General features: G+C 45.7%; 1 protein-coding gene across 2 annotated transcripts in view; it reads right to left on the bottom strand.

Moving 5' to 3' along the window:
- The window catches only part of met (MET proto-oncogene, receptor tyrosine kinase), a 144,803-nt gene that overhangs the window by 38,981 nt on the left and 89,658 nt on the right, over positions 1-16,164 (bottom strand). For both annotated transcript variants that reach the window (XM_041216122.1, XM_041216123.1), the window contains exons 5-8: positions 13,518-13,691; positions 8,662-8,822; positions 6,525-6,636; positions 4,401-4,537 (exon numbers count right to left, since the gene is read on the bottom strand). In XM_041216122.1, the coding sequence (XP_041072056.1) occupies positions 4,401-4,537; positions 6,525-6,636; positions 8,662-8,822; positions 13,518-13,691 (584 nt within the window). The remainder of the gene's footprint in view (positions 1-4,400; positions 4,538-6,524; positions 6,637-8,661; positions 8,823-13,517; positions 13,692-16,164) is intronic.

Here is a 16,164-nt window from a genome sequence, read left to right as displayed (position 1 = left end):
TGAGGAGGACGTTGACAGTGATGAGGGTGAGGTGGTCCTGGAAGGTGACAATGACGGCAATAAGACCCCGGCACTGGCCAGAGGAGGCAGGTGCACTTGGGAGACCATCATAGTCGCTAGATTCGTGGAGGATGATGACGACAACACGCAGTGAGCAGACACTACAGATCCTCACATTGCACCTATGGATGTTTGACTCCAGTCTGGCTTATAGCAACGCACATACTCTATGTGATAATGCTCCTGTCATTGAGATGCAGTGGGTGCATTAATAGTTGCTCGATTGCAGAAGGATGATGGCAACATGCAGTGAGGATACTCCAAAGATCTTCACAAAGCCTCTGAGAATGTCTGACTCCTGTCAGCTCACTTGTGCTCTGTGATCAGAGCCTTACCATGGAGATGCAGCCATGAAACTTTAAAAGAATCTGATCCTTTGTCTACCTTCAGCACCTGAGCCTTCAGGAGCATAGTATTACTGGTCACAGATGCAGAAGAGATGGGGGGCCAGCCCCACCTGAAAGGTGCTGAGAGAACACAGAGAGAATGATGGAACTCTGACACCTGCCCACAACGTTCTGGCAGCAATGACAAGCACCATCGAGGTGCAGGCATCAGTAACATGTCCAGGGAGCATGAGGCCGGACCATCACTTTGGTCTGAAGGCTGCACAAAGCACAGGGAAGAGGCCCTGGACTGAGGCACTTGCCTTTATCTTGTGCAGAAAGGTCTCACATCTGAATGACATGAACACTGCTCATCAGAAAAAGGAGCCATTGGCAGGGAGACATTCTTGGGAGTTTATTTACAATAGTGAATATTATGTACAAGTGATGAACACCCATGCCAGGCTGTGCAACTACATCTTCTTAACTTTCCTAACCCTGCCGCTACGTCTTGGTGCTTCCTGGACGTCCACAGCAGATGTGGAGGCAGCCTGCTGACTGCTATGCCCTGTCTGCGACGACCTAGGCGGGCGTCCTCTGGAGGGCCGAGACCTGGGGGAACCCTGCCTGCTTTCGGGGCCCTGCTGTGTGGCGGAGGCACCCTCCTCGGCCTGTGGAGCTGGACTGCTAAGGTCACAGGAAGAGGGGAATTGGATGTGCTGGACACCCTGGAGTCACCTGGATGGATGGCTCCAGGGAGTAAACCTGCTGATCCTCCTCCTTATGGGTGCCCAAGGGCCCCTGGCTGGCTCCTTGAGGAGCAGGGTTAGCTGGAGTGAGATCAGCTACCCCACACCCGTCTTGTGTACACACTGTTGGAGGCCAACTATGGCATTGACGATGGAATTCAGCCCATGCAGCAGCGACATCCTGGATCAAGGTCTCCAAGGCGGCTGCCATTCTACCGGTGTTGGCCTCGGTGTCGACATTATCACCTCAGACTGAAGGCGGATGGACTCCTCCATCGTGTCTTGCAATCGGAGGAGTGCAGCGAACATCCCTTCCTGTTGTTCCCTAGCTTGCCTTTGCAGCTCCAGCAACTGTGACATGACCAATTCCAGAAGTTCGTCATCTGACTCGGACTCAGCAAATTTCTGTCCTCCAGCCATCCCCCGAGTGCCAGGGACCTGAGAAGTCCCTGTTGCCACCTGTTGTGAATCAGATAGTGCAATGCGCTCACCAGATTGTGGTCCCGAGGCTACTCTAAAGCTAGGTCCCACCGAGGTGTCTGTCTCTGCACTGGTGGAGGGTGTGAGTGAGCGCTGTGATGGGACTTCAGGGAGGGTGCCTTCAGATTCCTCTTCAGAGGTTTCTTTTGAGTTTGATTGGAGGCCCTGGATCGTGGACCCTGTCAGCAGTTTCCCAGATGTGCCTGTGAAAGGAAGGAGAGATAATTAGTGCATGGCACATCACTCACAGCATGGTTGCCTAATGGATGCTCCACTGCTGGATCCTCACTAGTAGAGCAGCACCAACATCATCGTCAGCACAGAGCAGTCCAGATCCTAGCCTGCCAGCTGAATAGCTCTATTTTTGAAATCCATGAGGACCTTGATTTCAGACATTCCTCCACCCGTCTGCGACCTCTCCCTCTTGTGTGCCAGCTTGTCCTGCATGAATAGAGATGGAGAGAGTGTAAGCAGGACTCCTGCCAGGCCAGATGATAAGTATGCCTGGCAGGTGTGCCTGGTGAGTGATCCCATGGATGAGATGAGGACAATGAAGGAGTGTGTGAGAGAGAGTAAATGATGATGTGCCTTGAGCTGGTAGTGAGTGAGGGCCGTGTGGATGTCTGATGGGTTTGTGAGGTGAGAGTGATGAGAAGAGTGACTTACCCTGGAAGAACCGAGGAGATAGTTCACCCCTTTTCAGCGCTGGGTGGCTGTCCTCTTTTGCAGGGCGTTGGCGCTGACCACCGCCGCTGCCAGCTTCCATACTGGATTGGTATGCCACTGCCCCTCTTGCGGCCAGAGTGGGAGTAGGGGATATCACGGTGGGTCTCCATGGCATCCAAAAGGCGCTTGAGGGACATGTCACTAAACTGCGGGGCTGCAATCTTTTTGTATTTTGGGGCCATCCTGTCTTCCGTGTGGGAGTCCTGGGCTGGAAGCACTTAAGAGGTCTGCACGTGGCTGCATTTTAAGCGTGGCACCCGGCGTGATGAAGCAGTAAGGTGATGGCGTGATGGGTGATGAGAGCCTGCCTGCCATGGAAAAGTCATGTTTCCCGGGAACGCATAATTAATGCGGCATGTTTGGGATGATATGGCGTGAGAAACCGCTATTGCGGCTGGTAAAACTTGGTGCAAATCTGGGACAATTCCGCCCTCACTGTCAAGGCTCATGCTTGGATAATTGACACGTGAGTGTACTGGAAGCACTACTTGTAAATTCAACGCAGAAAGAGTTAATGCCATCAGAAGCATGTAGAGGCAGACAAAATATTGTTTTAGGAGCAAATGGAAAATGACTGCTTGTGAGACTGAACAGTAATAAAAGCCAACATTTATGAATGATTAAGGTAAGAAACGAAATTTCTGGATATAACTCACACAATCTATTTAACTGAAATTGTGGCACATTGCTTTCTCCATTTTAAAAACATCCGAACAAAATGAGTTTAACAATAATAGATATGGTAATGCTCACAATAGAATTATCTTTCTAACCTCTGAGAAGTCAATATAAATAAATACTGGGAATGGATATGTAGTAATTATGGTTTTATTTAGAGTGTAATGTACCTTTAAGAATAACACGTGTTAAGAAAGATCACATGATCAGTAGTAACCAATAGGAGAGTAGTACAAGCTACATCAGCAGTCAGTGTAGAAATAGAGTTGGAGTTGAAAGCACACGTTTAGTTGCTGCTGAGTATATTGTAAATAAGCTTAATGTTTCTACCCAACAAGTGTCTGCAGATCAACTCTATCACTAATAGTACAACTCGGACACCCTACAACAGGATACAAACAAAAAAAGTCTCCACTGATTGGATTTAGCAATAAAACTTCCAACGTGTACTTGACATTAGCGAAGCACCAGAATGTTGTTACTGATGTGGTAATAAACCAAATAAGCATTTCTTATAATGCTTCAAATATAGGAATTGAATAAAATATGAATTACAACATCAATAGAACTCGCTGGAGTTCAGAAGTAATCCGTAACATTGTAAGTATTCTGATTAACAAATTAAGACACATAACATAACACCTCATAAAATAATAACTGGTACTTCAATGAAGAAGGAAAAGGTAAAGTGCTATTTTTCAAAAAGAAATTACACAATAACCTCTCTCAGGAATGCACTATACTTCTAATCATAAAATAATTAACTGAGCCAACTCAGTTTTATTTTATTTGATTTTTACATATAAGTCACCTGTCACTATTGGGTAAATTGTGACAGTTCTCTACTGGAACAGTAGATGGGGCAGTTGGGCTAGCAGACTACACATTCCCATGTTCTGTTAGTGGACTAGAGTGGCAACAAGCTTTGCTGGGTGCTCGAGAAAGCTGTATGCAAACTGCTCTGTCTTTCAACAGCAACCTGGTCCTCAAGTCTGCATCCCTATTTGGCCACTTACAGCTCAACAGAATAACTACATTAATACATCATCATACAAAAATTCTATGAATGCAACAAGCAGCAAATTGAATAAACAACTGAAAATGCTGTAAACACTCAATAGCTCCGGCAGCATCTACAGAGAGAGAAAAATGGAGATAAGATTTAAGGTCGATCAGAGTTTCCAGCATTTTCTGTTTCTGTTTCAGATTTCCAGCATCTGCAGTATTTTGCTTACATGACAGCTAAACCATTAACATTCAAATCAATGCAAACTTTTAAACACATGGAAGATTCCTTTTTTAAAATAAGATCTTGCACTCAGAGCATTTTAAATACTTCTTCTGAAAATTACAATGTGTTTAAAGAAAATAAAAAGCATACCTTTTTAGATCACACACTTTTCCTCCAATTAAAACTTGCCTCCTACTTCCACTATTCAAGTACTTTCCCGTAAGGGTAAGTAAGGCTCCTCCTGATTTGGGACCATGAGTTGGGGAGATGTGGGTTACAGCTGGATTCTGTTCCCCCCGCCCCAAAAGAAAGAAAACAGTGAAACTCAGCATCATTTATTGTAGGTTAAAAATCCACTGGACAACTGTCGGGACTGAATTTTTATGATCTCATTTTAGTTTTGTCCTCATCTCGCTTCTTTACCCAGCAATCCTCTTCCCCTTCCCTCCAGAAGGCTGTCATTTTGCTATGCAATAGTTCCATAGTTATCAGCCACCTTCTGGTTCCTCAACCAAATAGTTATTCTTCACATTTGAGCCTAGGAGTTAGTGTTGGCTGGCTGTTTATTAAAAGGATCCTGACCCTGCTCTCATTAAGAGCAGGAACCCTGGATGATATTCCCTCTCTAACCCAGTGACACCAAAACCAATCAGCATTTAATGCAGGCGACAGGGGCCTCAACTGCCCACTAGAGAGCCATTGAGAGCCCTGTGTTAGTGGGAAGGCCTACCGAATTCAGTGTCTCTCAGGCACTTAAGGAGCCAGCAGATCTTGGAGGCAGAAATCCTGCCCCCAAGAGCTGCCGACCAATCAGAAGCTGGGAGCTGTGCACTGCAGGCAGTGCCACTGGGGAAGCATAGATGCGCCAAGGCCTAGAATCGCCAGATCACAGGTGAATGATGACACGATAGGGTTCGCGCAGTGCAGATCAGAGGAGTGGGGTCAGCAGTGAGGATGGGGGGGCCTTAGCTCTCAGTGGACCCCCTCTTCCCAATGCTGTCTCCCTCGATCAGACACTGAGTGCATGTGAATGAGGGGGCTCCCTCAAACAACCCTGACTGGGTTTGCTGTTCGGGTTTCCCATGTGGCCGTTGCCCCACCAGCCACTGGTTGAATATCAGCAGCGACAGGATGAGGCCCTTAAGAGGGAATTGCACATGAAAAGGCCTCAATTGGTGGTGGGGCGGGCAGACTTTCTACGAGCCTTCCCGCCCCTAACTTAATCATGGCAGAGGCGGGAAGGGGGCATGCATGCCCACCCACCAGCCTCCTGCACAAGTAAATGCCCCCCTGCCCAAACTTGCCAAAGGGCAGAGTATTGATTTCCACCCATAATGTTTGTACTACAGCTGCAGCCTAGATTAATTAGTTTAGCATAGACCAGAAAAATCCCAGATTATCTCCTGGTCAGATCAACTAGCTACACTGGGTTAATTGACAGAACTATGAGGTAAGCAGTAATTCACAGCTTTACAGTTATGAGTTATTATAAAAATGCATTCAAATCATTCCTTATGAAAAATATCAACCAGAAAAGACTCAAGAAAATTCCCATGATAAAACATAAGAGGCTGCTGCAGCAACCATTGAAAAAAAGCAAAAGATATCAAGACAAAGAGAAAAACTGAACATAAATATAAATCTGTAGAGCCCTATCTTGTTCAAATTCCAATACTCTCTTTCTTCCTTCATGACAATTTGAGCCATTAGGCACAACGTCAATTTGCATGAGGCCAGTTTTGATCAAATGACACCAGTTTTGTGGCTGTTAAGATCAAAAGGCTTTAGAAGTTTCCCTCTCCCTTTAGTCTTCACACTCGACAGCTTTCAGCGCTTCCCACACATTTTTGAAATAACTGCCTAATGAGTGCACAACACCTGAGAAGTTTTCCCAAATTTTCATTGAGCAATCTTAATGTCTGGTGACAGCTTTGTGCTTGTTGATGCATGTACAAGTTTCAGAAGAAACCAAGAACCAATTTGTGAAAAGTAGATTGGTGGATATTCAAAGTGTGGATGTCTTTACAGATCAAGGCAGGGATAAATGGATGACACTGTTAGCACATTTTTCTTCCCTGGGTGAGGACTGGGCCTGGATGGTATGAAAGTGTTTTTAAAGTCTTATAAAAAGTGCATGCAAAGCTGGGCCAGTGCCAATATGTTTCAGAAGAGAGTTTGGTCATTTTTAAATCATGATTAACACAATTGGGTCTCATTGTCACATTCTAGATGGTTAGAAACTCTAACAAAAAATGAGCAGACTCCATGACTTACCACAAAATGGAAGCCGTACATTTGTGTTGTCAAACTTCTGTTCAAAGTTAAATTAATATAGACGGGATTATAATCTTGTGTGTCATTGACTGCTTCTAATATGCACAGGAGTCTTTGGAAAGAAAAAGAGAAATTTGTTATCTGGCATTATAAGTCAGGAAACATGACTCTAAATAGTATAGCTATTTTATTGTTTACATTTTACCAAGTTGATCAAATATTTCGGATACATTGGCTTGCTTCTACGTTCCCATCTTTTTCTTGATAAAGCATTTTATTTCTCACTGTTAATTCAAGTCTAAAATCTCCAATAAGGTGACCAGGCTTTTAAACAACCACCAATACAAAATATTAGAAAATCATGCTGTACTACAAATATAAACAGAGCACAAAGAGACAGAATATATTGTAAATGTGATTCACAAGTAACCACTGTTAACCTAGAATTACTTAAAAAATAAGTAACAGGAGAGGGAAAAAGGATAGACGGTACAGATACAGTGGCCGGAATTTTTTGGCCCTTCCCACCAGCGGCATCTTCCAGTCCTGCCGAAGTAAATGGACATCTGAATGGCTTGCTTCATCTGCTGCAGGGGGACTCACCACGGCAGGGCTGGAAAATCCCAGCCAGTGTCTCAAAACCAGCAAGCTTGGGGCTGAGGCCTTGCTGGATTTCGGGTTGGGTGGTTGGTGCCACGGGCAGTTCCTGCCAAGCTGGGTCAGGTAGGGTCAAGGATGGCTTGGAGCACAGGAAGAGATCAGTGTGCAAGCGACAAGGGGAGCAATGTGTTGGTTCAGTGAACATCCATCTCACAAATGGAAAAGCTGGAGCCAGTCTGTCTTCAGCATAGGTTTGTTCCCAAGACTCAGCATAACATACGTGCAGACTACTTATCACATAGTTCCCCCTACACAGGTGGAAACTGGTTCTTATATATGTGGCCTAGCCTTTCCCCAATTGGTATCAGCTGCTCTTAATCACAACTAGAACATGCACTCAGTTGTCACAGCATTTTCAACATTAACATAATTAGTCAGGCATCATAATGCAGCGCCTAGCCCAATTGTCTAGGTAAGCATTTTTTATGTTACTCAATTAAAATTGACACATGCAACATTCTAAAAATGTCTAGTTTTCAGACAACTCCAGTTTTTGGACAGCCGGATTTAAAGCTGTGTACTGCATTAGCTAATCTCTATTTCCTTCCCTCCTTTCAAGGTGTTCAGCCTGGATTTTTAACCTGAGATGGCAGTGTGGTATATGGGGGCTCAGTAGGAAGGAAGCATCCATGATGGCATCACCATGAAACGTGACTAAACTGAACTCCTGGGCCTTATTTAAATGCTACCATGCTGAGTCCTGCCCGAGCCCAGAGCGATGATGTGGTGGTTATGCAGCCGGTGAGATTTTGGCTTCAGGCAGTTGTCATTGGCAATCCAGGAGAATAGTCCCTGGCACAAAGATAAATCATTGGGGTTCCAATGTGAATTGTGGTTGGGGAAAGCACAGAACAGGGAAGGCACAAAGTTTCCTTGACAGACTGAGAGTCAGTTAGCTGGGCATTTCGTGGCCTTGGTTCATGTCTTTCACCAGCTTTTCCTATTGGCTCTGGCACTTGGCATTGCAGCTGCAATCCTGAGTGAACTTTATGGCAGGGTCTGAGAGACATCAGTAGATACTGATATTTTGATACTACACCTGCATGGGGCGGGCAGCCTCACTACTCCCGAAAACCCGAAACTTAAAATGATGGTGGCTACGAATGTGGGAGGTGTGGTCTACCGCCTTTTTAAACACCGTCTACACCATTCCCAACAGGCAGGCCAAGTTAACAGTGGGTCTGAAATGTCTCATATCCATATTGAACACCAACTTGCAGCCCCACCAGAAAGAGATAATATTAACTTGACTGTGGTAGATAGCTTTTAGCTTTGTGCCACATCTGTGTGCTAGCTTTCATGATCTGTAAGCCTGGGGCAAGACTTGTGACCTATACCAGTTACAATTTGTCTGCCAGTACACAAGATGTTATGGCAAGTGCTCTCTTGCTTCCAATTGGATGTGATTCTCTTTTACCATGACTAAAAACACTGAAGCAGTCAGGATTTAGTCAGAATTGTATTCTTCTTACCATACCTGTTCTTGTTGCTTTTGTTTGCCTCCAATTTGCAGGGAGCATTTCCAACTTCTATGGCAATCATTTTAGCACCTATTTTTCCAGTTTTCAGTGCTCCAAAATCCTTCCCACAAATGGATAGTCTTGTTCCACCCTCAAAAGGTGCAGTTCGCGGGGAGATCTACAAGTATTTAAAAACAGTAAAATACAAGCTGTACACATTCACAAATTTATTGTTGTACAATTCTCTAAGTCAAAAAGATAAAAATGCAATACAGAGAATTTCCACACATTGATTGCTACATTTCTTGTTTTTGGTTCCTGCTCCAAGATCTGAATTCCATCCCTCTCCCTGGCAACGGTCTGAGATGAAACCAGTCTGTTTGCAACCTCGGTGTTGTATTTGTCCCCAAGATGAACTATTGGCCACTTTTTCATGCGAACACAAAGACCCTCAATTTCCACCTCTGCAACAGTGGGAGATGGTGATGCTGTGGTAATGTTATTGGACCAGTAATCCAGAGACCCAGGCTAATATGCTGGGGACATGGATTCAAATCCCACCTCAGCCGCTGGTGGAATTTAAGTTCAATTAATAAATCTGGAATATAAAGTTAGCCAGGAAACTATCATTGACTGTTGTAAAAACTCATCTGGTTCACTAAATCTTATGTGGCCTGGCCTACATGTGACTCCAGACCCACTGCAACGTCGTTGACCCTTAACTGCCCTCTGAAATGGCCTAGCAAGGATGGGCAACAAATGCTAGTCTTGCCAGAGACACCCACATCCAATGAAAGAATAAAGAAAAACATGGCCTGACTTCACTCCTGTCGCACCTCATCTGCTGCTGAAACCCTCATTTGTGCTTTTGTTAGTTCTAGGCTCAACTATATCAAAACTCTGTTTTACTCGCACCAAGTTCAGTTGACCCATCACCCCTGTGCTCAGTGAGCTACAGTGGCTCCCGATTAAGCAATGCCTTGATTTTAAAATTCTCATCCTTGGGCGGGATTTTTGGATCGTTGGTTGGATGTGGCAGGAAGGCCACAATTTCACGCTGGCTGGCCAGAGAGCTGCCTCAGGGGGCTGAAGAATTTTCAGTGCAAAAATAAAGAGTTGGGAATTCAGAAAAAAATGTCCCTAATGGGACTCACACATGAACATATACATAATAAAAATTATGTCAAAACATTTTAATTTAAAAAAAATTAATGCCAGAAACCTTACCCCGTCCGTGGTTGAGGTTTCTGCAAAAATGCAAAGGCCACCTGGCTGATTTGCCTGCTCGCCAGCCATAATGTTGGTCAGGCAGAGAAAAATCTTCCTTAATTAATACTTTAATGGCCTTAATAGGCCTCTCAATCATCGGCAGCTACCGACTCTTGCACACGCTTGCCGACTGAAATATCGTGCGAGTGCACGATGACGTTGGGTTGCTTGCCCAATGTCATTGTGCGCTATTTTATACTCGATCAGATCAGGTATGCGCCTGCCTGCAGGATGTAAAATTCTGCCCATTGTTTTCAAATCGCTCCATGGCCTTGTTCTACCCCACTATCCTTGTAACTTCTCCCAGCCCCACAGTCCCCTGAGATATCTAGACTCATCTAATTCTAGGCTCCTAAACATCCCAGATTTAATTGCTCCACCATTGGTGGTGGTGCCTTCAGCTGCCTAGGCCCTAAGCTCTGGAATTCCTTCCCTAGACCTCACTGCCTCCCTACCTCGCTTTCCTCTTCTAAGACGCTCCTTTCCTTAAAACCTACCTCATTGACCAACCATTGGCAATCTGACCTAATTGATAGAATTTTCCAGCCTGAGGGCGGCAGGAGTGGAGGTGGGGTGCAGGGGGCGTGGGATGGGGGGGAGGGGGTGCAGAGTCCAGGAAAATAGTGGGAAGCCACATCAGGATGGTTCCCAAAAAAGGTATTCCTGCTGGGAGGGATGTTTCCCTGGGGAGGACCGGCATTGGCGGTGGGGAGCCAATTTGCAAATTTAAGGCCACAATTGAGGGCCATCTATAACGTTGGCTGGCATTTTGCTAGTGGAGGAGCAGCTCCCTACCATTTGGGGAGGCCGCTAGCTTAATGAGGCAGCCTCAATGTGGCAGTCTGTGGTCTGTCACAGCGAGATGCTCCATTCCACTCTGACTTCACTTTTTGGCCTTTGACCTGTTCCAACAAAACTCAAAGACAAGCTTCACAAACAATATCCTATCTTACAACCTTCTGGTCAGAGCACTGACTTCAGTAACTTCAGGCTCCAGTTATACCCTCTGTTTCCTTCACAGCAGGGGTTGCTGGTGTTGTGCAGGTTGATATTTTGCAGGGTGGCGGAGGGAATGTGGGGAGAGATAGGTTAGCGGTTTGGCTGGTGGGAGATGTTTTAATCAGAACACAGTCCTCCCTGCTGGATTTGTCCTTTGTCCTTTTAGAGATGGTGGATCTTATGTATTATGCCAGCATTGTCTGTTTAAATTTCAAACCTACTTAGCTTACAACAATACCCCCAGGTTTTCTATGATTTCTATCCCTTCCTCTGTTTCGGCCACTTAGACATACTCTGTTCCTTTAATGTCTATATTCTTATTGCTTTTTTCTGCTACCGAGATGTGATGTGTTGTGTGACCAGTGATCACTCCATTGACTCACTGACTGAAGGAGACAGATATAAATATTGGGAGGATCCTTAGACAACACCTTCCAAACCCATGACCGCTACCATCTAGAAGGGCAAGGGCAGCAGATAGATGGGAATACCATCACCTAGAAGTTCCCCTCCAAGACACTCACCGTCCTGACTTAGAAATATATCACCGTTCCTTCACTGTTGCTGGGTCAAAATCCTGGAACTCCCTCTCTAACAGCACGGTGGGTGTACCTACACCACATGGACTGCAGTGGTTCAAGAAGGCAGCTCGCCACCACCTTCTCAAGGGCAACAAGGGAGGGGCAATAAATGTTGGCCCACCCAGCGAAGCCCACATCCCGTGAATGAATGGAAAAAAAATGATAAAGCTGATTCAGTACATTCAGATGATACGCAACATAGCTAGATGTTACCAAGGCATCATCATCAAAAGAATGAGTGGGAATTATGCAGGAATTCCTTTTACACAGAGAGCACTCAGGCAATGAATGTTCCAACAGAAACAGCAGTACAAGCAGAATCTATAATATTCATATAAATCTGTTATGTATGGACGCTCCTTGTTTGGCCACTGTCATTGTGTGACAGTCACACCTATGGCTCTACACTCCTGTGACTAGATGGCATACCATAAGCTCTGGAAGCTGCAGAATCCAAATCTATACCCACAGCATTAGCCATACGCTTGAGGAAAATTTGTTTGTATCCTGACTTACTGTGGGGAAAAATCATAGTCGATCTATTAGCAGCTTTTAAAAGGGAAGTGGGCACAGTGTGAAAAATGTTTGGGGTAGGGCAGGGGGAAACGGGACGAATTGGGACTCAAAGAGGTAGCACAGGCACTTAAAAAATAGCCCACCTTGCAACCATAACACATTGCAGGCAGGCTGAACAGTGGGACTTCTGCCTTTCAGTAGCTGGAAGCTCTGGCAGAGCCAGCGGCACCACAACTGTCAAATGCTATAAAATTCCATGATTTTAGCACATTGGGGTTGGAAATTGAACTGGCGTTTCCAATGCTATGGTATCATTCGATCATCAATTCAGGGTAATATGTAAACATACTGCAATTTAACATATTAGAGAGCTGCAATAGCTATAAAATACATAGGGCCTGCCCCCCCCACCCCAGCTGGATGTGTTTTAGGTGGGGGTGTGGACACGTAAAAGATGAGGGGTGGGAAGCCTGCCGCCTTTCCGCCCATCCATGAGCTGACCCCATAATACGGTAGATGTGTGGGCACTGAAACTGGCAGCTCGCCTGCCACTTTTAAATAAAAAGTGAACTGTCAATCAAGCTTGTTACCAAGCCAACTGACCCCTATATTATGCTGCCCAAGCCATAATATGGTTAGTGTGGGCTAGCAGGCGGGAGTGGGCAGGCCACGTTTTGAACGGTTTGAATGGTTAAAAGGCAGGAAGAAAGGGAGGTCATCTTTCAGAGGGTGCCTTTGTGCGCATCGGGGGCACGTCCCCTCCCCAAGATGTTACCCCTCTTTGTTCCTCCCCATGGGCCTTCAAAGTCCACACCCCCAACCCCCTCCCTCGATTGCCCGATATCTTTTCACTCTAAAAGCAAGGGGCTTACCTGCCTCTGGGATCCACTGAAGTTCTGCTCAGGCCTCCTCACAGCCCCAGCAGCATCCACTACTCAGTTCTGGTGCTGCTGGGATCGCTAGAGCTTCCTGAAGGCAGAAGTCTCACTCTCTTCCTATGTAGTCCGCCTGCAGTGTGATATGGTTGCAGGGTGGGCTATGTTTTGGGTGCACTGGCCGCCACTTGCAACTGAGGGTGGGGAGTGAGCAATACGACCCTCACCATCTGTGAAATCCAGCCCATAAAAATTATTTAAGGCCAGCAAATGTCCTTGACTGGACTTCAAATTTTAAAGCCTACATGAATGATTTTTAAAGAATGACCCAAAACTTTACAAGATTTTTTTAAACCAAGCTTAAATGTGGGAGGAAGATTGGGAATTTAGTCAAAGGGCTTTTTGTAGCAAAGCACAAATATGATGAGGGTTAATCTATCTCACATTTCACAGTAAATCAGATTAAGAGATAAGTTTTTCGACCATATTATCTTTCTGTCGGTGAAGTTGGAATTAAATGCACACCATGCATTTTTTTAATCAAAAATACTACAAATTTAGCGGGAATACAATCCAAGGAGCAACAGTTAACTATTCATTTATTGTACTTTCAGAAACAGCAGAAATTCTTACCTCACTGATGATAGGAGGGCAGATATTCTGGGCCCATTTCTGATTTGTACATTCCTGTATTCTGGAACACCTATCACCACACCACCCACAACGCATGAAGGAAGGAGCTGTTAAACATTTACTGCAGGACAAGAAATGGCCACACCCTGGGCCTGTTAATGGTATTCTGCTTATCTGGCAAGGAAGAACATAGTAAATTTTTACAGTGCAGTTTGTTTGTGAACAGTTGGGAATTCATTACGTCAATAAAATAGCTTCTCTGACCCATTAGCTAATAGATAAGTAAGTGATTAATTTATCATACATTTAAAACTGAGTGGCCACATCATTCCAAATATATTGTGGTTACAGGTAGTGCTATGAGGACCATATTAATGTACACCAGGACCTAATTTATGCAATGAGTCCCCATTTTAAGTTGCCTCATTTCACCTTAGCACTGTGGATACAATAGGGCCGGTACCAGTGTGCACAATTAATGTTGGGATTTCGCTCTAGAAACATTTTGCACTGAGACTCTCTCTTGCGCCCCAACTTCTTTCCGCTCCATGGCTTTCTCCCTCTCGTCGTTTCCCTCCCTGACTCGTCTCCATGCCATTTCCCTGTCTGACCTTCCCAATCACAACTCCTCTCTCTCCCTATCCCTGAGTGAGGGTGTAGGAGAGGGAATCAGGAGAAGAGGTGAATGGGAGGGAGTGGGAGAGCAAAGCGGCAAATGGGAGGGCTGGGGAGGGAAGCGGCGAGTGGCAGAGGGAAGTGGCGAGTTGGAGGGTTGGGGAGGGAAGCGGCGAGTGGGAGGGTACAGGAGGGAAATGGGTTGGGTAGGGAAGCAGCAAGTGGGACAGTTGGGGAGGGAAGTGTTGACTGGCAGAGTCGGGGGTGGGGGTGCCGGGGAAACAGCGAATGGGCGGGTATGGCCGAGTAGTGAATAGTGTAGAGGATCGCCATAATCTCCAAAATGATATAGATGGGTTAGTGGTGGAGGGAGCGGTAAGGTGGCAGATGGATTTTAACATAGAGAAGTGTGAGGTCATACATTTAGGGAGGTCAAACAGTTACAGGGATTACACAATTAATGGGAATATACTAAGAGGGGTAGATGAAGTGAAAGATCTTGGCATACAAGTACACAGGTCCCTGAAGGCAGCAGTTCAAGTAGACAAGGTTGTAAAGAAGGCATATGGAATGCTCTCCTTCATTGGCAGAGGTATAGAATATAAAAGTAAGGATATAATGTTGGAATGGTATTAAACACTGGTGAGGCCACAACTGGAGTATTGTGTGGAGTATTGGTCACCACATTACATGAAGGACGAATTAGTCTGGAGAGAGTGCAGAGGAGGTTTACAAGAATGTTGCTAGGGTTAGAAAAGTGTAGCTACGAGGAGAGATTGGATAGGTTGGGGTTATTTTCCTTAGAACAAAGAAGGCTGAGAAGTGACTTGATTGAGGTGTACAAAATTATGAGGGGAGTAGATAGAGTGGACAGGATAGAATTGTTTCCCTTGATAGAGAATTCTAGGACCAGGGCACGTAGATTCAAGATAAGTGGCAGAAGGTGTAGGGGTGACATGAGGAAGAACTTTTTTACGCAAAGGATAGTGGGTGTTTGGAATTCACTGCCCAAGTTGGTGGTAGAGGCAGAAACTTTAAACTCTTTTAAAAAGTACGTGGATCTGCACCTAAAGTGCTGTAAGCTGCAGGAAGGTGGGATCTGAAAGGGCAGCTGGGTGTCCTTGGGCTAGCATGGACAAGATGGGCCAAATGGCCTCCTTGTGTGCTGTAACTTTCTATGGTTCTATGGTATGGGAGCAAACGTCAACTGGGAGAGTCGGGGAGGGATGCAGCGAGTGGGAAGATCCAGGAGGGAAGCGGAAGGTGGGAGAGTCGGGGAAGGAAGAGGCAAGTGGGAGAGCCTGGGTGGGGAGCGGTGGATTGGGGGAGTCGTGGAGGGGAGCGGAAGGTGGGAGAGTCAGGGAAGGGAGCGGGAGGTGGGAGAGTCGGGGAAGGGAGCGGAAGGTGGGAGAGTCGGGGAGGGATTCAGGGAGTGGGAGAGTCGGGGAGCAGGAGGGAGAGGAGGAGGGAAGTGATGAATGGGAGAATTGAGGCGGGAAGAGGAGAGTGGGAGAGTCAGGGAGCAGGAGGGAGTGGGGGAGGGAAGTGATGAGTGGGAGAATCGAGGAGGGAAGAGGAGAGTGGGAGTCGGGGAGGGATGCATTGAGTGGAAGAGTCGGGGAGCAGGAGGGAGAGGGGGAGGGAAGAGGCGAGTTGGAGAGTTGGGAAGCGATGAGGGGGAAAGGCAGTGAATGGGAGGGAGCAGAGAGCAAAATGGTGAGCAGGAGGAAGATGGCCAGCAGGAGGGAGTAGGCAAATGGGAGTTAAGTAGAAAGAGTTAGCATATTTGTTATATATTTTGAAATTTGTCGTATTCTAAAAGTTATTTAATTTACAAATATAGGAATTTAAGATTGTACAGTATTTAGCTTACTGGATGTAATGTTTTAATGTTTTTCTTCTCATGAGACAAGTCCTACAGAACCTAACTAAAGCTTTTGCACTGGTTAGAATGGGAAAATCTGATTTGCTTAAAGTTGTTTCACTTAAAGTCGCTCTTTTCAGGAACGCAACCACCACATTAAGCAAGGAA

The sequence above is a fragment of the Carcharodon carcharias genome, chromosome 21 (assembly GCF_017639515.1).
Source record: "Carcharodon carcharias isolate sCarCar2 chromosome 21, sCarCar2.pri, whole genome shotgun sequence".
Lineage (NCBI taxonomy): Eukaryota > Metazoa > Chordata > Chondrichthyes > Lamniformes > Lamnidae > Carcharodon > Carcharodon carcharias.
This window is presented reverse-complemented; position numbering and strand designations above follow the sequence as displayed.